This window comes from Lissotriton helveticus, chromosome 8 (genome assembly GCF_964261635.1).
Source record: "Lissotriton helveticus chromosome 8, aLisHel1.1, whole genome shotgun sequence".
In the NCBI taxonomy this organism is placed as follows: Eukaryota; Metazoa; Chordata; class Amphibia; order Caudata; family Salamandridae; genus Lissotriton; species Lissotriton helveticus.
Window position 1 is genome coordinate 461373340 of NC_136069.1, and position 22616 is coordinate 461395955.

The 22616-nt window shown below is 43.9% G+C and overlaps 1 protein-coding gene across 1 annotated transcript in view; it reads left to right on the top strand.

Annotated features, from left to right (window-relative positions):
* RB1 (RB transcriptional corepressor 1) overlaps positions 1-22616 on the top strand; it is a 1127005-nt gene that overhangs the window by 331048 nt on the left and 773341 nt on the right. Inside the window, exon 12 of the mRNA XM_078657333.1 lies at positions 10478-10565. Coding sequence (XP_078513459.1) covers positions 10478-10565 — 88 coding nt within the window. The remainder of the gene's footprint in view (positions 1-10477; positions 10566-22616) is intronic.

Here is a 22616-nt window from a genome sequence, read left to right on the forward strand (position 1 = left end):
ACATGCCTGTGACCTCTTCAATGAATACAGAAACCCAATGATATCCTCCTTTTTGTGCACACACCACTCTCAAACATATTTATATCCGTAACATCAGCATGACTGCCCATGGGCTGACAGATGCGGTGTGTGTGCGTTCCTGACATCATGGGTCCAGACAAATATGAGCTCATGTACTAGGTCTGCTCTCCAAGTACCGTTCACTTGGCGTACTGTGCGCAGTATTACTCTCTATAAGAAATCTTTTTTTGATATACGATGTGTTTTTTCAACATACATAGAACAACCTAGAACGTGTATTGTGTCATAAGATTGATTCTGAATATATAGGACTTTGTCAAGACAAGTCCCCCACCCATCCTACACACTCACGCAAACAAAACCCTCCTTACTGGACCTCAATTCCCGCCCGTAATTCTGCCACCCGCTCTCAGCGATCCATCAACCCACTTTCGGGGTACGACATACGCTCCCTCCTACACTCTTATGATCCCACTCTCACGACCTACATAGCCACCACACACCTTCCCATCCCTACTATCCACTCCAACACACATAGGTCCCCCAGTGTAGTGGGGTCAAATATTACTGAGGGCGAATGGGTGAACCATTTTGTTGCAATCTTTCAGGATAACAAGGAGCAACCAGTTACTCCACATGATAAGCAAGGACATGAGGTATTGGCCTTCTCAGTAAGCGAACTATTGGAGGGAATAAATAATCTTTCTAACAAAAAGGCACCTGGCCCAGATGGTATCCCCCCCGATCTTTATAAATCAGACCCCACACTCTGGGCCCCTATTCTCACAGCTGTGGGAAATGCTGCCGCAGAAAAAGCCTGCCCAGCTTCATGGGGACTCAACAATAGTGCCTGTATTCAAAAAGGGGGATAGAAACAGCACGCTGAATTACAGGCCTATCTCCCTGATAGATTCCATCGTAAAGGTCCTAGGGGGCATTATCCTGAAGAGACTGTCCGTATGGGCTGAAGAAAAAAAGATCATCTCTGACATCCAATACGGGTTTCGTAGAGGGCATTCCACCATGGCTCAGTGCCTTAACCTCTACTTACTACTGGGAAAATACACCATCGCACGACCAGGTACAGTCTACATGGCCTTCATGGACCTCTCCTCAGCCTTTGACTGTGTTAACAGGGAAGGGCTGTGGCAGTCCATGGAGGCCATGGGGGTAGAGAATTATCTTGTGAACTTCCTAAGGGATCTACACAGGGACACTAAGGCCAATGTCAGATACACCAGGGACCTTAAGGTCACACAAAGTTTTAGTACTAGTCGGGGGGTAAGGCAAGGGTGCATCCTTGCCCCCTTTCTTTTTAACCTTTACATTAATGACCTAGAAGATCACCTGGTTAAGACGGGGGTGGATTATCCATATGTGGGCCGTCGTGGCCTACCTGTCTTACTATATGCTGACGACGCCGTTTTGTTAGCTCGTACTCCCAAAGGGCTTCAAATTTTGTTCCAGGTACTGCTTTGTCTATGGCCTTCCGTTCATTTATCCACGAATAATGATCCCACCAGACTAGAGCTTATGTCACTCTCCTTTTGAATTTACAGATGTCCCTGTATCACTAGGTCCTGAAGAGATCCTGTATTGTTTGAAGGGTCGAAACGCCGTCTACATTTCCCTCTTTGGTTCCAATTTTGCACTGGGGACACTATGCACCAATCTTTTTGTACATAAAAAATTCTCAAATATTTGCTATAAACTTTAAATACGCAATTACAGTGTACTCGGCTACCTCTGTGTCTGAAATCCGCTCGACCCAATTACATTGCCATTGTGCATCTTAAGTTACCCATTTAACCTGTTATTGTTTCCACAAGAACCGCTGTTTCTTGATATACAATACATACCCTGGTTCTCTGTGAGTAGGGTTTCCTTTGTGTTTGTTGAATAGCGGGCAGATAAGGAGCAGAGGGGCTTCAAGGCTCCCGATGTGACCAGCAGTCACAGCAACAGAATTTTGCACTGCAGATGCAGTGTTTTTCCAGGACTCTATAGTCTGACCTCTAGTGTGTGGAGAGGCTCCTCCCACACACATATGCCTGCACTAAATTCAAACACCAGCGCTGGGTGAGGAATGCTGAAAGTCCAATACTACGGCACCCTCTGTAGTAATAAGTGAGGAAAAAACGCAGATCACACCATAAACAATGCCATTAATGATAAATGTGTACAGTAAAACATGCAGAACACTGTGGAGGCACTTATCTTAAGAAAGAGTGGGCGTGAACACAGTGAAAGTACTATAAAGGGACTTGCCTTATGCTGATTGGGCAATGTTGTGTTGTTTCACTTTCCCTAAGGTTCGTGGCAAAGGTACTTTTTTTGATTGATATTGTGAAATGGCGGCTGTGAAAACCAAACATAGAGAATAAGCAAAATCCTCACCTCTGGTCCGGACATAGAATTACGTTTTCTGCCAGTGGTTGGCACCTCTATCAAGGAAGGTATTAATCACTCCCACTTGGCAGGTGTGATCACAGGATGCTTGAAAATAGCGAGTGTGATTTTTTAAAAATGTTTTTATTTTTAAAAAGTCACCAGTGATCTTGTCTGATTTATCTAACTACTATCATATATTTTCCCCCTTCCCTATCCCATCAGACTAAATGGAATTGATCACTTTGAACCATTGATCAAAAATAAAGACATCTTAAATCTGTCCCTTTCAGACAAAGAATGTTAAAAAATATGAAAGTAGTAATTACCACTATCTTCGATCTGACTGATAGTAATTTTTTAGGTGTTTGGTATTGCTGGGTTTTTACCCAGCAATTGACTTCACTGAGAACCATGTGCTTTTGAAGAGGTTCCAGCTGGCTTGAATTTAGTTTGATTGATACTTCTAAGCGCAGATTCCTCACCTTGCAAATCTCCCAAGGTGCCTGGCTGAACTCTGCAAAGGATCCCATGTTCCAGTAGGGGGCACCATCGGCCTCCGTGTCAAATCTATCCAATTCTGCGTGTTATAACACAGAAGCTGATAGGTGCCATGCATGCGTGCTGACATCAGTTCTTTTTCTGCACCCTTTGACTTGGATCCAGAGTTCAGCACTTAGGTCTCAGCCCTTTCTTCAGTGTGCAGCAATATTTCCTTCTTAGATAACAAGTTTTAAATAATGCTGTTTCTGCTGGAAGCAGATGTCTGTCACTGATCTACATAAAGTCTGCCCTTGTTATCTGCACCATGAACGTGCGACAGGTACTCCCTAATCCTAATGCATCTGAATCGTAAAGCCAAACTCTACGATGCCAAGTGCAAGAAATGCAGTTGGTCACGGTCCAAGTTGCAAGGCACTTTAATGGACTCTCTCCCATTCTCCCTCGTAGGTTAATTCCAAGACAAGGTTGAGGGGCCAGTTGAAATCTAAATGCGGTTCTGCGGCCTTTCAGCTATCCTGTTCGGTGCTCCAAAGGCTGAACTCTTGCTCCGTGCTCGATGTAAACCCAACTCCGATTCTGGAATCGGTGCACCCTAAGCTGCTCAGGCCTTGATTTACTACACTTCAAATTGCAGCCTTTAAGGAGGCCATTCTGACATTTTTCTAGATTGTTAAGGACCTCTTTTGGGCCCCATGGATTCTTCTGGATCCCCAGTTATCTTTCGCCAAGTGGTCTTTCTTCAGCACCAATACCTCAACCTCCATTGTCGGGTAGCTCTGACACCTTTGCCGCATTCCCTGCCAGTTGTTCCCAAAGCAGTGACACCACCGGCCTCAGAGTCGCTAACTCCAGATCCGACTGCAATTGTGAATCCGGCTTCTGACAGGGCCTGTCCTATGACATTGAACATCATACCTGATGCGTATTCACAATACGGGAATGACTTTTCCTTGCCTCTGAGGCAGTATCACAGCAGAATGGAGGTACTATTTGGCTCAGGCTCTGAAGTCTATTCAAGAATGAGAAACTGCCCCTCACATTCAAAATAACGATGAGAGGGTGAACCATTGGCTCCTTCCTCAATTCACTGATGCTGGCCTATATGTAGATTCATAAAATACCACTGGCTTTGACCATTCAACTGAAAATAGTTGAATTTGCCATTTTGGGACCCCATTAGAAAAATGCTTCTTTTGTGTTGGTGGTACATACTTTTGCAGAGATACTAGACATAGGGAATGCTTTGTTTCGGTTTTGTGAAAGTCATATTGCAATTTAATTCTGCTCATTATTCCTTTTCAAACTTTTTTCACATATGGTAAAGTGTCATTTATAGATCAATCTCTATTTAACGCTCTCTTTTGTAAATTCAATGTTTTGAAGTTTTGTATGTTGGCTTTTTCTTGTCATGTAATTGAATTGATGTCATTAGTTGCACAAATCAAAGTTTGTTGAGGGAAAAGTTTAATGTATGCAGAGTATAAGTGAAAAATTTACTCTGCAGTTTTATTATGATGACTAATGCTAAACTTCCTAAATTGTGTAAATGTCTGGTTTTTAGCCTGCTGTGTCTTAGATTAGTTAATTTCACATTTCTTCACTCTACTGTTATTGAATGGCTGGCACATATCATATACAAAGAAAGGCATGCCCTGTCACATGAGGCAACACCTACAGTCACTTCAATCCCTGCAACTGTGGATCCACCAGCCCCCCCAAAGGAGCACACGTTCATCCGGACCACCAGGAGAGAATGGAAAGACCACCACCTCCACCAAGAGACACAAACCTAATTTCCTCCAGTGTGTGACTACCATTCACTCTGTGGACTATTTTCTAGACACATTTACCTTTCTGATGCCTGTTGTATTTTGGACAGTGGACTTCAAACAATGTTGGCTCTTCAATAATGGTCTCATTCACAATGACTGACCTTTCCTATTTTAGTTTGCTTTACATCCTGTTTTATTTTTTTTTAAATAAAATCAAAACTAACAAAATCAAAGATGTGTTGTATTCCTTTTCTATATGTATTCCTTTTCTTTCCTTCCATCATATATTTTACGATGTAAACATTCATATGATTTCTATTTATGAATAAATTGCAAGTAGGTAATGTTTCTCACAAATGTCTACCATGACAGCAAAAAACAAAAAAATCAACAACTAGTATTTTATTATATTTTAAGTAGATAGATCTGTCAAATGTTTCTTAAACATAGCAAACCATACATCGCACAAGTCCCCAGTGACATTTTTACATTGTAATGCCACACCATGCCACCATCGAAAAAGGGGATATAATCAAAAAAATTGGAATTGCACAATAATCAAACTAATAGTCATAAATCCTGCCAGGACTCAATTTGGTGGCCACACGATCATTCCGGTACACTGTTGCAGTATCTGTGTGGAATATTGCAACCTACTTTAAGTGGTGTGCTACAAGAAGTTAGTTCTACAACGATGAGACACATTAAGAGCTTCATACACTTAACATAACAAGCAGTTTGCCTCTGTGAAGGGAGATTTGTATGGTTTGAGTCGACTACCACATGTAGTTAGAGCAAATCAAGCAGCACATATTGGCTTGGTGCCAACATTCAACAGAAAACAAGTCTCATGCAGTTTTACAGACTTCCATTCAATCACCGTGCAAGTTGTGTCAGTACCAGATATGTACACCCAAAGTCTGTGTATGTCTTCCACAGGATCAACCCATGATCCCTTTGTTCTTTGCAACAGCAGCATATAACTGCAAATGTCAACTTTTTGAAATGTCCAAATGAAGATGACATGGTGAAGGGTCCTAAAACCAATAATGTTAAGTTTGGGGGAAGAGCTTGAACGATGTCAGGACACGATTCCCCATGAAGCCTCTGCACGGAAGAGCGCATCAGGTTGAGCCTCTTCCAAGAAAGAGAAGACGTCCAATTTATAATCCTTAGCTTTTTCCATCTGTAGTGAAACGCCCGTCACCCCTGCGGCTCAGTGACAACTAAATAACACTACTGGTCCGCGGGAAACCTGAGATGGTGGTAAAAAGTATATTAAGCATTTACTTAGTAACCATTACCAACTATTGGCCAATCACCATACTTTCTGTGTAGAGAAGAATGGGGCCTCCTGCATTTAGCTCGTTTCACACTGCAGTAGAGAATTCAATAAACGCAAGATAGTAAATTTGTGACTTCTAAAGATCCTATTTCTACTACTTATTATCTCATTACTTGCACTGTTTTGTGATATGATTTGTTTCCTATGACGATTATTAAAGGTAATAGTTCAGTTTTCGGTAATCGGGTTCTGTTTGGAAGTAAGGCTATAACTTATCTTGCCAAACATTTTTTGTGAAAATTATTTATTTGAAACAGATTTGGGGATGTAGCTCTGCTTTTCTGGGCTACCATTTAGTCTGTGTTTATTAGGTTTCTATGAACACCTACATCTGTTTTGTGATTGTCCTGTATTGAGAGGTCAGCTGATAGAAGACACATTTGAAGTGTTATCCCTTCAAAAAGCAGTTACTGGGAATAGGGTAAAATACTATCTGGTATAGTGGTCTTTGAAAGAATATGTCAAAAAGCCAAAGTTTATTTGCTGTTCTGAAGGACGACACTAATGAAATATTGTAATACTTTTTTAGTGTGCTAAACATGTCTAGCGGCGTAGATTCATCTTCAACAAGCATTGGAAATGCAATAGGTCTCGCAATAACGCGAGTCTGAACTATTAGCATTGTAAATGATAATGCCCTTAATTTTTGCGTTCTGGTTTTTGGAACATAAATAAAAGGCTTTGTCATTTACAAGGCCTATAGCTTAAATTTGCGTTAAAACGAGACCTATTGCATTGCAATGGTGGTGGTGCTGCTGAGTTTTCTCTGAATCTGCACTCTGAATCTGCACTCTGAATCTGCACCCACAATCTGCACCCACAATCTGCACCCACAATCTGCACCCACAATCTGCACCCACAATCTGCACTCTGAATCTGCACTCTGAATCTGCACCCACAATCTGCACCCACAATCTGCACCCACAATCTGCACCCACAATCTGCACTCTGAATCTGCACTCTGAATCTGCACTCTGAATCTGCACTCTGAATCTGCACTCTGAATCTGCACTCTGAATCTGCACCCACAATCTGCACCCACAATCTGCACCCACAATGTGTGAGTGGCGTTGCGTGTGTGAGTGGCGTTGCGTGTGTGAGTGGCGTTGCGTGGATGAGTGGGGTTGCGTGGGTGAGTGGGGTTGCGTGGGTGAGTGGGGTTGCGTGGGTGAGTGGCGTTGCGTGTGTGAGTGGCGTTGCGTGTGTGAGTGGCGTTGCGTGTGTGAGTGGCGTTGCGTGTGTGAGTGGCGTTGCGTGTGTGAGTGGCGTTGCGTGTGTGAGTGGCGTTGCGTGTGTGAGTGGCGTTGCGTGTGTGAGTGGCGTTGCGTGGGTGAGTGGCGTTGCGTGGGTGAGTGGCGTTGCGTGGGTGAGTGGCGTTGCGTGGGTGAGTGGCGTTGCGTGGGTGAGTGGCGTTGCGTGGGTGAGTGGCGTTGCGTGGGTGAGTGGCGTTGCGTGGGTGAGTGGCGTTGCGTGGGTGAGTGGCGTTGCGTGGGTGAGTGGCGTTGCGTGGGTGAGTGGCGTTGCGTGGGTGAGTGGCGTTGCGTGGGTGAGTGGCGTTGCGTGGGTGAGTGGCGTTGCGTGGGTGAGTGGCGTTGCGTGTGTGAGTGGAGTTGCGTGTGTGAGTGGCGTTGCGTGTGTGAGTGGCAATGCGTGTGTGAGTGGCGTTGCGTGTGTGTGAGTGGCGTTGCGTGGGTGAGTGGCGTTGCATGGGTGAGTGGCGTTGCGTGGATGAGTGGCGTTGCGTGGATGAGTGGCGTTGCGTGGATGAGTGGCGTTGCGTGGATGAGTGGCGTTGCGTGGATGAGTGGCGTTGCGTGGATGAGTGGCGTTGCGTGGATGAGTGGCGTTGCGTGGATGAGTGGCGTTGCGTGGATGAGTGGCGTTAGGTGTGTGAGTGGCGTTGCGTGGATGAGTGGCGTTGCATGTGTGAGTGGTGTTGCGTGGATGAGTGGGGTTGCGTGGATGAGTGGGGTGCGTGGATGAGTGGGGTTGCGTGGATGAGTGGGGTTGCGTGGATGAGTGGGGTTGCGTGTGTGAGTGGTGTTGCTTGGGTGAGTGGTGTTGCTTGGGTGAGTGGCGTTGCGTGGGTGAGTGTGGTGTTGCGTGGATGATAGTGGGCTTGCGTGGGTGTGAGTGGTGTTGCGTGTCTGTAAGTGTGGCTGTGTGGGTGAAAGTGGCACAGAGCCTTTGATGTGGCCTGGCGCAGGAGAAATGCTGCTGCTGCTAATTAAATACAAGAGTGGCCGGGAAGCGGCCGGGAAACACAAGTACGGCCGGCCACATAATTAGGGGAGGAGAAGCCGCACAGCACACGCTGGGAGAAGCTCTTTGATGTGCTGTGCGGCCGCGATGCGCGCTCTGTGCTGGGGGAGAAGGGAGGGCCATTAGCCTGAACTCGCGGCAAGATCAAACGAAGGGTGGGAGGGACATTGAGGAACAGATGGCCATGAAAGTGTATGGGCCAAAAGCGCGTTCCTGTGGCCACGTGCACTCGAAGAAAACGCCACGAAAAAAAGCGGTGGCTTCACAATCAGTTCGAGCACTTGAATTCTCGCCATTTCCCATTCCTTATTGCCTCAAAGTAACTCCCTTTCTCCTCCAGCACTAGCTTTTCTTTTTCAATCCATTCGTGTTTTGACCCCAAACATAAGCTCGTCACTACGTTAAGTATTGACCTATATTTTTCTCTGACTTGGATTATTCTGTTCAAATGACCGTATATCACCAGCACATGTTAAGAATGGCCATCATAAGTTTGCAGTAAGCCACCAAATGTCAGAGATTTTCATCTTATGTGCCCATCATACACGAGCAATGTCCTTTATACTCTAGGTATTGCTGCAATTAAGACGTAGCTATCATTATGAAAAGGATAGCCCAACCTCATCTATGATGGGCCAGCATTATCACAAAAATGCTCAAAATTTGCCAAATGTGGTTACGTCATGACAGGGTCATTGTGAGCAAGGTAAACAGCTATTACACCAATAATGGCCGCCACGGTGCCAAGGATGCCCAGATTATATCAGGGTATACTTTGTCAGGTCTGGGCACAGATGTGCCAAAGAGAACCACTGCTATTTTTAAGATGGCCATCATTATGCCAGATATATTTACCATACTGCCATGCATGCACCTATATGGTAGGAATACTGATAGTACTGCCAGGGCTGTCAATGTGCCAGGGTTCGCCACCATTAAGAGAGGTATGACCACAGCTATGTGTTGGAGGTTATCATTGGATCAGTGATGGCAGCCATGATTCCTAGAATGCCCATAACATGACTGTGGTATCATTATGTCAGAAGTGGCCACTATAATGCCGGCCGTGGCACAAAATACCAATAGCTCCCACAACAAGCCAGGGCTGACACCATAAGTCTTGTAATAGGCCTGGGATGCTTGCATGCTACTGGATGGCAAGCATTAGGACTAAGGTTAGGAGTTGGAGAGGTGGACCCTGCGGCTTTCTTCCTCTTGAACCTTGAGGAAGCGCATCACACAGGGGAAAAGCAGGGGGCTGCTGGCCACCAGTAGGTAGGGTCAAGTGCAGAGAGCGACATCTTCTGCTCTCAATGTCTCGCATAGATTCCTAATGCTCCCTCCCATTGATTCCTAATGCTCCTTCCCTTTGGTTAAACCCCTGTAACTCTGCCAGTGACACAGAGACGTAGGGGTGATCCTATCAGAGGTCAAGGTACGAATTTTCTCATCCTTACCTCTAGTGAATGTGGCTACTTTGGCATAGGCTACCCACATCTCTTTGAATTGCCCCCACAGATAATGCACATTAGAGTTTGAGTCCACAATCAAAGTACTCTTCCACTCTGTGTCCCACTAGTGGACCGGGTAGTGGAAGTGCAGCAGGGAAATCTGCTAACCTTCCCCAACCCTACCTTGCCAGTTAGCAAGGTATGTGCCTAGCACCCTCTTGGGTGGACTTTCCCTGATAGACTGTGTAATAGGAAAGATGTTGCTGGAGCGATAATTGTCAGATGTTTTATCTGTGAATCCACACCACCATACTCTGCATGAAAAAGCCTGAGATTGGATAGAGTGAGCCATTTCCGACATGAGAGTGTGATGGGGAGAGTGGAGGCACTAGTTTCAAAAGTATCTGCAGAGGTATTGTCATTTTGTCGTAGTCTGCTTTGCCTAACATTTAAATGGTAGAGTGAATTTTAAGAGTGATACATTGAAACACCCAACATACAGTTCTGATTCGCTTATTGTACCATTCTTCACTTAGAATTTAATTTGTGTAGATCTGTTTTTTCCTTATTTTGCCAACCATGGACACCCATTCATTATGATGTTTGAACAGACTTTTGAGAAAGACATAAAGTGTTTCATCCTCAAAATGTCTGAAAACAAATCAGAAATTACCTTTGTAACACAAAATGTTACCTTTCTTGAATTTGATGTTTGTATGTTTTTTGTGTTGTAGGACCGCCATGAATACCATTCAAAACCTAATGAATAGTTTAGCCTATGCAAGTGACCAGCCCTCTCACACTCTCAAGGCGTACTTCAATGTAAGTAACTATATGAAATTTCAGTTATTAAAAATAAATAGATTAGAGTTTGACAACTATAAAATGGTTTCAGCCTGTGCTATTGCAGCGCCAAGTCACACTTGGGTAACCGTGCGCTTTAGAAGTTTCTGTAACATGACATAACATTGCTTTTAATTTTAAATTAAGTAGACCGTGTTGAACACTGGTATCGTTATTTTCAGTATTTCAACATACACTACATTTTAGACTCTTGCAGATATATTTCAACTGCAAAATTAATATGGCTACATACCTCCAATGGAGGTCACCTTTTATGTAAAATGCTGTGTATTAGGTTATTTGAAAACTATTCCTCTTAAGTACAATGTAATCGTAAAGATTTTCCTTACCTGCAACGTTATTTTGCATGGATGTTTAATCTGCGCTATGGTTTATTTCAGATTTTCCCCGGTCATTTTTTACTTCAGTCTTAAAATTCCTGAATCATTGACAGTTGACTCAGACTGGGCATATTATTTTCCTGTTAATGTCATTGTATTTCTTTACACAATCTAGACGTTTGTATTTACACTTTCTTTGCTAAATACTAGTCTGCTATCACTGCTTCTTCAGTGTAAGTAAAAGCATATTGTCCCCATTTACTGTGGGACAGAAGGAGCCCTTGTTTAAACAAATGCTGCAAGATGAGGTTCATGGCTCAAGGACTTCCCTGCTCCTGTGTCCCTTGACTTGTCCTCCACCCAAAGTAGTACTACTTTTAGGATTGATGACTTCCATCTACATGTCATGACAACTAAGAGTTGATGGCAGCTGATTAATAGTAGCTTGCTTCAGGTCTTTTAACATGTACCCTAAGATTGAGATGCTACTAACTGGCCCTTCCAGGTGAATTTATGTAGGTAGATTGCAAACTTTTTACCCCACACTTTCACCCATATGTGAGATGTATGAAAGTCTGTTTATTTGTAGCATAATTGTGATGTATTTGTGGGTAGAGGGTAGCCTCAGGTCCATCAGGCTAGGAGTCCCCTATTGTATTTGTAGAACCGCGAACAAGGCTTGGTTGACATGACAGACTGCATATACATTAAAATAATTGTCAAATATGTCCACCATCATTTCCCTGTGCTGTTCACTTTTCTCCCCATCCCTGCACTTATTGTTTCAGCCAGGATGGGTTGTCTGGTGTATCGCCATAAACTAAGGACCAACACTGATCGAGTAGTTGAGCTTGAGGACAGGTCAATGATTTCTGAACCAACGTTGTGTTCTTTTCCCCCACTCTTGCTCTCTGAGACTGAATCCCTCTGTCTCAAAATCAAATCGGGTTCCCCAGCCGATCTTTTGAGACCAGACCAACTTCGTCAAGTTCTCAACGCAATTTTCCAGCGGATAGAGAATTGATTAATCTGTCACTGTCCCTTGCATCACTGCCTGTAACATGGAAGCATGCAAAAGTTATTTTTCTTCTAAAGAAGCCTTCCTTAGCCTTCGGATCCGGGTAACTTTCGCCCGATTTCCCAGATTCCTTTTTTAGCTAAGGCCACAGAATCCTATGTAAATGCAGTCTTGGCTGAATTTGTAGAGCATAACAAAATCCTTGACCCCTCTTAAAGCGGTTTTCACCCCTGCCACAGCACAGAAGCGGCGCTGTTGGCTGTGACCGAGGATATCCGTAGCAGCCTAGATGTCGGGAACTCTGCGGCCTTAATTCTGTTGGATTTAAGTGCCGCTTTAGACACTGTTTCCCATGACATCATTTTAAGTAGGCTGCAGGATATCGGGGTTAGGGGGCGGGCCTTTGCCTGGTTCCGTTCTTTTCTGGAAGGCAGAACCTTTCAAGTTGCTATGCCACCTTACGATTCGCAGGCGTATGCCATTAAGCATGGGGTCCCACAGGGTTCGATATTGAGCCCTGCACTTTTTAACATCTATGTCCAACCCCTAGCAATGGTAGCCAAAAATAGAGGGATGTCATTGGTATCATATGCCGATGACACCCAGCTAGTCATTGCTTTCTCAAAAAAGTGCAAAAACAATCTCTTCAAATGTAAAGAGGACTTGTTAGCAATTGCTGACTGAATGACAGCAAATTGCTTGCAGCTTAATGCTGCCAAGTCGGAAATTCTTGTGCTAGGGAGAGACAGTGCTCTTTGGTCAGAACAGTGTTGGCCTGATAAACTCAAACCAGCGTCACTGCCTAAAGAGGCTGTTAAGAATTTAGGTTTTTGGATAGATAGTGATCCTTTTTTTGATACCCAATCTAAAGCTCTTGCAGGGTCCTGTTTTGGACTCTTTAAGGGGGTTGAAACTCCAGCTTGAATATTTTGAACCTAAAATCCGCCAAACCATTCTCCAGGCTACAATTTTAGCCAGGTTAGATTATGGCAACTCCCTTTATCTAGGCACCAACACATCTTGTATTCTACACCTCCAAAGAATTCAGAATGCTGCTGCACGTGCTTTGTTGGCACTCCCCAAGTCATGTTCGGTATCTAATATTTTGCCTAAGCTTCATTGGTTACCAATAGCTAAAAGAATCCAGTTTAAGTCTCTGTATGTAGCCCACAAAATCCTGACGCAAGAAGACTCTCCGATCTTAGTGGATCTGTTAGTCCAATAGTTCCGAATCGCCCTCTGCGCTCTGCCAACTCGGGATTGGTCTGTACCCCTGATTTCAAAGAACCAGAGCTGGTGGCCGCTCTTTTAAGGTTCAGGCGGCCCACGTATGAAATTCCCTTCCGATCTCCATTAGAGGACTTCAGAACAATCTGGCTTTTCGAAAGGCTATAAAGACCTGTCTCTTTCCGGCGTAATTGTTTTTGATTGGTGGAGCGAACTATAGGCACTTGTTCTTTGGGTAGCGCTGGGATGCCCCAATGCTGGGGCAGCTATGCGCTGTATGTATTCGTAAATAAATAAAATAAGTAAATACAGAAGGATCCTTTGTGCTCCCCTCATTTGCTAAGACTAGTTTGCCCAGATGGCCTATGTACTGAAGGAAAGCTGCAGTACATGGACACTGTTAAAACCTGATCACGGTTGGTGTGGTGAGTACCCATAGCCACTTCCTCACTCAGCTCTTGCCGAAGGACACAACACATAAATGACTTTCTTTAGGACTGAGTTAGATCCACAAATCATGGTGATCCTAAATGGACGTCTGCCATCAACTTGAGGCCAGAGCTGTGAGTATATTATAGCATGCTTGTATCCAAGAGGTCAAATTCATTTTAAGCAAGATGCTCTTGAACATAATTGGATCCCAAAAGAAGTGTGTGTTGTGCCATTTCTGAGTGGCTGCTTGATACTCAGCTGCCACCATACAAGCATATATGTTTTCAATCGAAGTACTGAGAAAAAGGCTTGTGTTGCTGTGAAGCGGAGGAAGAAAATACTGTCTTGTCGGATGAGAACATACCATATCAGTTCTAGAACAGAGGCCAAGCTGAGTGAGTGTTACTGATTGAAAAGTGCATTGCTGCAGAGGCTAGAGGCCTGTGCCACTGCCTAGCCTGACTTTACACGCATTCAGCTGCATCAGAAAAGGAGCTCATATCCCACGCTTGCCTATGGAAAATAAACTAAAGATCCTGTGAGTCTGCCACCATCAGGGTTGTTTTTGATCATTTTGGGAGTGAACTGCAGTGCTTTACGCTTTCCTCAAAGCTAGTCCTCCTCCTCCTAAGATGGGTTTTCCCAGTGCGTTGATTTAACTCTTGTGGCCACTGTGATGGTTCCTCGAAACTGGCCACCTGACAGCAAAGTACTCATGGAGTGCGGAAGTCTTCAAGTGAATGGGGCATGGCTTCATTGTTTGTGACCTCTTTTTATGCTGTTACTCGCATTTTCCTGTCCATTCACTCCAACAAAGTGTGCATGAGTCCCACATTCACGAATAGCATTTTATTTTTCACCATATTATAAATCTGATCAATAAAAATGTTCCAATAGGTATACATCCTCGCATAGATAAAATATTACATTTTATGGCAAGCAAAATGCAGCATGATTGCAGTGTTCCCTTGTTCATTTTTTCCCTCTAATCAAGTATAATCCCCTAACACAAGCGTGTATCGCTCATCTTTTTCTCACTATAAACAATCCTTTGCACTTTCAGTGTTATTCTAATATCTTTTTTATTAACTAGAATGCACATTTTCTAATACTGTACGAAAGTGAAGATTTTGCTAATGGCACTGAAGTGAGGATTATGCTTTATATTTTATCCTGGATGAACAGGCTCGCAGTAAACACTTTAATAACAAACTACAGTTCCTTAACCCCTTCAGTGCTAATGACAAGGGTAACTCGTCATGTAGGGCCCATTGATTTCAATGGAAAGTCAATGGACCTACATGCACACCCCTTAGCAGCCAAGTGGTTAATAGTCTACGACTATAAAATACTAAATCGTATGACCCTGAAACACCAGTCCAGTCACCACCTCATTTATGAAGCCAAACATCACTAACAAACATTTGTTTTTTTGCCCACTAGCTGAAGAAGTCTTTACTCTCATTAAGTTTTGGGGAAAATGTCAATCAATCATTTCTGCCTTTGATTAAAACCTTCTCAAAAAACAAATACTAATTTTCTTTTTTTACCATAAGCAATCCTAAATGATATAAGCACTGAAATAAGAATCTCATGCTCCTTACGCAAATAGGTTTGCATTGTCCTGTAAGTCATCTACTGTTATAGCAATAGCAACAAGAGTGATACAACGTGAAATGTTCGGGTAGGGATGCGCTCCACATTAATAAAAATAATTAAATATTACAATTTAAGGTGTTCAGCTGGTTGGGATAATGTTCACCTCTGTGTCCATAGTAGGTTATTAGCGTATTTTTTTTGTATTAACGGTTTGCTCATAAAATATATATTCTGTGTCAAGACTGGGGTAGGATTGTTTTTTTGAAGCTCACTTACAGTTGTATAAGGATATCCTCTTTGGGTTTAAGACACAATTTCTTGAGCATGGATTCTTCAGACCAGTTTGCTTCCTAGAGGATTTTTCCAAACTTACACCAAGCAAGAAGGCCTTAAGGTCATGCCTGTCCCATGTGTGAGCCCCATTAAAGAAAGTGTCACTATAATTTACATCTCCATGCTGTTGCCACATAAAATATTATACTTTGACGCAGTGTGCAAACCATTATGTGTTCCTCAACCGAGGGCTAAGACACCATCTCACAGAATCCTAAAGGATTTTTCTGTTTTGTATCCTTTAATTCCTCTACAAGCTGTGACAAAAAGTTGACAACTCGGGTCATATCTACTCCCACAGAATTTACAATTCTCTCCAGACACCAACCACTTTATCAGTTTATGCAGATCAATAACTCTTATTCAAGCTGCTCGGGACCGGTCGATGAAATAGGTAGAGTACGCTGACCTTTCCAGAACTGCTCATCATCTCTTAACATCAGTTTGAGAGAGTTAATGTGCCAGGACAAGCCTTTTCTGGAACCCTTAGAATCTGTTATTGTCTGTTCTCAATGTGCTTCCCAATCCAGTAAAGCTTGTGTCAATTTCTGTAATCAATTTGGGCTATAATGAACATGGATCAACTTTCAGCTGTCCACAAATTCCTGTGTCCAGCAAATTTCTCCACAAGCTTCCTTTGAGTCTTTCAGGATGTCTGTATAGGAGACACCTCTCAGGGTATGAAAACACTTCAGGGATCACTCCCAAGTTAATTATGTAGCTCTGGAAAAACATATATCAGTGATTCTGTGGAAAAGTAAATTTTGTCATGTTCTGTGTCCCTACGTGTCATCCATCATATGTTATGTGTGCATGACCAATATGCATATGTTATTCCCCATGTCCGATTAATGACGCAATTACAGTTGTGTCCACCTCTAGTATGCTAGTTTCCAGTCCTCGTGAATACTACGAATATCAGGCCTATGTAAAGCTATGTTGCCACGTTTCTCAGTGTGCACGTTATTTCATTATAAAGTCCCCGTTTCCAGGCCTCAACAGGGCCCGGACATCAGATTCAGCTCCTGTCTCCTGAAGCCTCGCTAAGGAGCGATACAGCCCCCACCTGTATCCTCGACCTTTCACTTACTTCCTGCCTCGCAGTGCCCGGTGCAGCTTGGCTCTGCCTCTGAGTCTGCCAAGACTATGTTATGATTCCAGCTATCAGTTTAGTCCTCCTTCTCTGCATTCCTAAGCTACTGAACTGCATCAATAGTTTCCGTCATTGTCTAGCCTATGCGGCTCCATATTAAGAGAAATACTGTATTTAATGGTCATTTAATATTCTTCATCACGCACTATATGTAGAATAAATGCATGCTCTAGTCTTAGAGTCAATTAGCTTTTCCCCTCATGACTTCTAGTTTATATCAACATGTTCCCTAAACATCAGATACTAGATAGGGTTTAGGTACATGTCGCTCCGACCCTCCAGACTTTAGTCTCTGCTCCTAGCACAGAGTTCATAGCCCCCAGCTTCTCCTCGTAACACGTCATTGCCAGTTTGCGCGCACCATTAGGTTAGAGGTCCCGGCTCCTTAGGTAGCCCCCTCCTATGTTTCCGCCCATTCATGACATATTCTGTTACGTTTGCATCACATGTCTGAGTTACACCTTCTTTTTACCCTTATCTTTCGCGACTGCTACGCGTCACACCTTCTGCTCCACCCACTGCTACGCCTACTACAATGTAATGCTATGTGTTTGCGTTATGTATATATGCTCATGTATTGTTATTAAAAGCTAGCGCGCTCATCCCAGACCCAGCCCCAGCAGCTGCTGGGCCCTGTCATCCTATTCCTATGCAGGTTGTCCTGTTCCTGTCCTTATGCTGTATTAAACCTGCAAAACTCCTACTACCTCGAATCTTGACTCTTATTTATTGAGCTATCTGTTATGATATATGTCTAGTCAAAAATAGGGTATTATTTATTTATTTACCACATAATGGCGCCCGAATAGGGACTTGCCCTTTCCCCACGCGTCGGTGAAGCCACGCCGACCCCCTGACCCTCTGCAGTCGTGACGGAACTCTTCTGCGCAGTGGCAGATATTTCTGCTCAAGTATCCCTCAGGCCCACGGAGGAGACGGAGGAGGCGGTCCAGCATCCAGACGAGACGGTGGAGGAACGCGGCGAGTCCCGACCAGAGCCCAAGCCAAGAGTCCAAGGTCCGAGGTATCCGGAGGTCCACCCGTAACTGAAGTCCGAAGTTCGTCGTCGTAGCAGTCCAGTCCGAGGCTTTCCGTTCTTGCTGCCCGGTGAGTACCGTTACTAGGGTGGTATCTAGACAGGGTCAATTTAATTGACTCTGGTCTGTGGGTTGGTGGTACACAGTCCCACAAACGAAGTGTCCACTTCGGTGGATGCGGGTCCTGACGTGTCTCTTTATGAGACCGGTAAGTTTCGTACTGTTTCAGCAGTGCATCTAGTTTCTGTTCTCGAGAAAATTTCTGTTCTCAATATCTCCAGGTAGTATTCTGTTCGAACTGTTATTTTAAATGTTTTTCATGTATTCTAATGTCGTGGTATGAATGGGAAATAAGTATCGTGTTTATTGTGTATTGTATTGTGTCTAGATTACAGTTCAGTCATGCCCATATTTTCCAAGTTACGTCAGTTAAAAACTAGAAAGGGTCTGCTGGAAGCAGCAGTTCCCGTCCCGCCCAGGGACAGTCCAGGTCACTTTATGTATCAGAAACATGGCATAAGCGCCATATTGTATCTAGATTTATGGGTAGAGTATACCAAACAGTTAGAAGAAAAGTATAGATGGCCCGTATCGGGTACATGGGATGCCGAATGCATCATGCGAGTAGAAGAGGCATTATGGAAAAAGAAAGCCAGACAGTCACAGAAAGATGCCATCGAGTTATGGCGCAAAGAAGCTCATAAAAGAACCGAAAAAGAAATCAGAAAGTCAGAACTAAGTAGAGAATCCCAAGAACGAGCCCAAGAAAGAGAATTAATCGAGATAGGTGAACGAGTTAGAACTGAGCAATCAGACAGACAGAGGAATGCCCTCATTAAGGGTATGTATCCTCTTCTTGCCGAAGGCTTGCCAAAAGCGACCCCGGAGGCATCCAGTAATTTCCCGCCACCACTAGTTCCGACCAAGCTACGTCACAAACCGACCGCAGCTGATATTTTTATTTCGTCCTATCTGGACGACACAGTCCCAGAATATGCAAATCCTGTCCGCACTCCGCCAGTCCCTGTAAATCAGGTAATTCCTGCTCCTCCAGACACCGGGGTGCCCTTAACAGCTCCCCCGGGTCAGCCCGCCATACAAGTCCAGCCCACGTTACAATTACCGACCCTGCCAGGACGAAAAGCATCAGTTGATGATTCTAGTTTAGGGGCCGCAGGAGGAGGTCTTCCTCAAACTCCGCCGCCATACAAGCGTTTATCAGCACTCGAATTACATGCTCAAGCATCACAGCGTACTCCTAAGAGTAATAAGTCTGTTGCAGAAATCAGGCAAACCCTTGGCGAATGTGTCTATGACCCAGTTCCAGGCGAGTTTAATATGGTTTTATATTCCGTACGCGTAAGGAGAGTGACCGAGTATCTAGTCACCCTGCCGAATATGAAAGAAGATCTAGACAGGATATATCGTTTCATCCGTACAGGGGATGATCCAGAAAGTATTAGTGATGCCATGTCTCAAAGGAAAGCTGAGATTCAGCGTATGATATTAAAGTTCTTAATTAATTGTCTAATAAGAGAACAAGATTACCCGTCTAAAGACCCGGAAGAAATGAAAACCCTGACAAAGTGGAGTGATAATATAGCCGAAGGAAAACACAATACCATTGGTGCCATGGAAAGTATGTACAAGAAAATCCGTAGAGAAATAATAAAGATACACGAACAGCGTAAAGCAGCACAAGTAAGCGAGAAAGAAAGTACCTCTGATCCTGAAGAGGAAGACGACGAGAATACTGCCAGAATAGCGTATGTAGGAAAACCTAGATTTCCAGATCGCCATTTACGTCTAGAACACAAGCCAACTTTCCATCATTCAGCACCAGAACAAGGTTCCCTAGAACAAGTATTTCAAGCTACCGATCACATTCTGAAATCACGAATCGGTTATAGTGAGTTAAGTACCATGCATGAACAGGAAATAGTTCGGTCAGCAGTCCGATGGATTACTGATTCTACCACTTTTCCAGACGAAATAGTGGCACAAATGTTTCTGAAATTGCCCCCAGCCGAGCAGCGACTGGTGGGTATGTATATGATTCAGCACCTCATTATTCTGTATGAGGGTCAACATTCTGATCCAGGCCCGTTACATGATATCTTGAACGAGTTACTCCAGTATAGATGGAGAGGTCTAGGTACCGATTTAATTAGTGTCATTCTAGAACAGCGTCACAAATATAGAACATTCTTGAACCCGCATTTTGTCCTTGTCCCACCCCCAGAAAGTAAACCCTTTTACATAGACAGACAGAATCCGTTACGAGAAGTCCACCCAGTCAGAGGAGTGGGTGGCGAAATGCAGCGAGTGTTTGTATACACTCCGATCACAAAGATGGAACTCCTCGAAATGAAGAAATTAATTCCCTGTCATGATAAAGATCCAGCAGGGTTCCATAGAGAATTAAAAGACATGCTCCGTATGGGAGAATACACTTACCCAGATATCATTAAAATGTTAAAGGTTCTGTTACCCGCAGGGGTGTATGAAAAGCTAAAGGAAAAAGAATGGGAGGTGGGAGAGAAAAAGATCGATTGGGCAGTTCTAGAAGCTGAAGACAAGGCACGAGTACCAGGTACTGGTCTCGGAGATAAATGTAAAGAATTACCAGAATTATTAATTCAAGTTTTACCCAGATTATTAACAACGAGAAAAGAAGACTGGGATGCAATCTCAGCCTGTAAACAGAAACAAGATGAAGATATTAGTGATTTTTATTCTAGGTTTGAAAAGTGCTTTAGTATCAACAGTGGTCTCAAGACAAGTAGTGAGTCATACCCTCACCTTTTCGTTACTAAATTAGTCGAGAATTCAAGTCCACCAATTAAAAACCGAGTTCTGAAAGTCGAAAGCACCTGGCAAGCAAATACTCCGTCCCAGATGCTCCAGATGCTCCAGTACCACCAGAATAGAATCAGGGAAGAGCAAGAACACGAGAGAAAACGTATGAAAGACACGAAAATGAAAGTACTAGTTGCACAATCTGTTCCTCAAGACAGTCAGAAGAGGGGTCCGAATCAAGCCAGTCATCCTGCAGCTCCCGTTAAAGGGAACTGCAATTATTGTAAACAGCCAGGTCATTTTATAAATGAGTGTGCAGTTCTGAAACATAACATAGCTACTGGTAAGACTAAAGAAAGACCACGTCCGCCTAGACAAGAACAAGTTTCACAGACTCCTCAGTCACAGAATGCACAACAGACAGTTACAGCACCGCAGCCTATTGCTGCAACACAGCATGTTACACAGCAGATGTACCAGTATGCACAGTCTGAGTATCCAGAGTACCAGCCATATTCATGAAACAGCCTAGAGAGGGAGGTAGGCTTGCCTCTCATCGAGATACCTGTAGATCAAGAAGGTCCCTATGTTCACAGTCAAGTATTAGGGAAAGACAGAAAGTTTTTGATTGATACAGGGGCAAGTAGGACCACAATTAGTCATGCCGAAGTTCCAGGGGCTCCGCTCTCAGGCTCAAGAAATGTTTCCCTTGGATTTTCAGGAAAGCCTATCGTTAATGAGATTTCAAAGCCAGTCACTCTAGAAGTAGGTCCATTGTCCCGCACTACTGATCTGTTACTTACTAAGTCATGTCCAGAAAATCTATTAGGCATTAAAACACTGAAAGAGTTAGGTGCAGTTATATGTTGTTCCCCAGAGGGAATACGTCTGTTCCTACGTGACTTTAAGGGTCACTATGTATTACGAGATTTTGATCCCAGACTGTCTAAGGTTCCGCAGCATTTATGGGCGCAAGGTCCAACTGATGTAGGTTACATGCAAATCACACCCCATCGTGTGACCCTCAAACCAGGTGTAGTGTTACCACGAATCAGGCAGTATAGATTGCCACCTGAGGCTGTAGCAGCCTTATCCAAAATTATAGACGAGCTCATGGCTCAAGGAGTAGTTGTAGAAACTGACTCCAATGTATGCAACTCTCCGATCATTCCAGTCATGAAACGTACTGATCCAAATGCACCCCCAGTATATCGATTAGTGATTGATTTACGAGAACTTAACAAATGTATTATTCCTCAGTACCCAGTTGTCCCAGATATCTCTTCCCTATTAACGGCCATTGATTCCGAAGCTACATTCTTCACTGTCATAGACCTCAAGAACGCATTTTTTAGTGTTCCCATCCATCCAGACAGCCAGTTTCTTTTCGGATTTTGTTTAAATGGAAGGAGCTATATGTTTACACGCGCTCCTCAAGGTTTCACAGAAAGCCCTAGTATTTACAGTCAAGCACTCAAGAGACAACTAGACAACATTCACATGCCAACTGACACTGCCCTGCTCCAGTATGTCGATGATCTACTGATCACAGCCCGTTCTGAACGTGACTGCGAGCGTGCGTCACTGACGGTTTTGTATTTCCTAGCCGAGATGGGGCACAAGGTGTCCCCTTCGAAGCTTCAATTCTGTGTCCAGCAAGTGGTCTACTTAGGACACTTACTGTCCAAGAGGGGTAGGCAGTTGACACCAGACCGTATCCAGTTGATAGCGAGTCTTCCTCAGCCCAAGACCCAGAAGGAGGTACGTGCCTTTATCGGCCTTACTTCTTATTGCAGACAATGGATTCCTCAGTATGCATTTCTAGCCAAGCCACTGATACAGTTAACGACACAGGAGGCAGCCGTATCGACTGTCCTCCCTTGGACATCTGAACATACACTTAGTTTCAACGAGTTAAAGAAAGCTTTATGTCAAGCTCCAGTTCTAGCGACACCGAACTACAGTAAGCCTTTTACACTTTTCGTCACTGAACGCGAAGGTACAGCATTATCTGTTCTCACACAAGATCAAGCAGGACAATACAAGCCCTGTGCTTATTTTTCTAGCACACTAGATCCAGTCGCCCAGGCT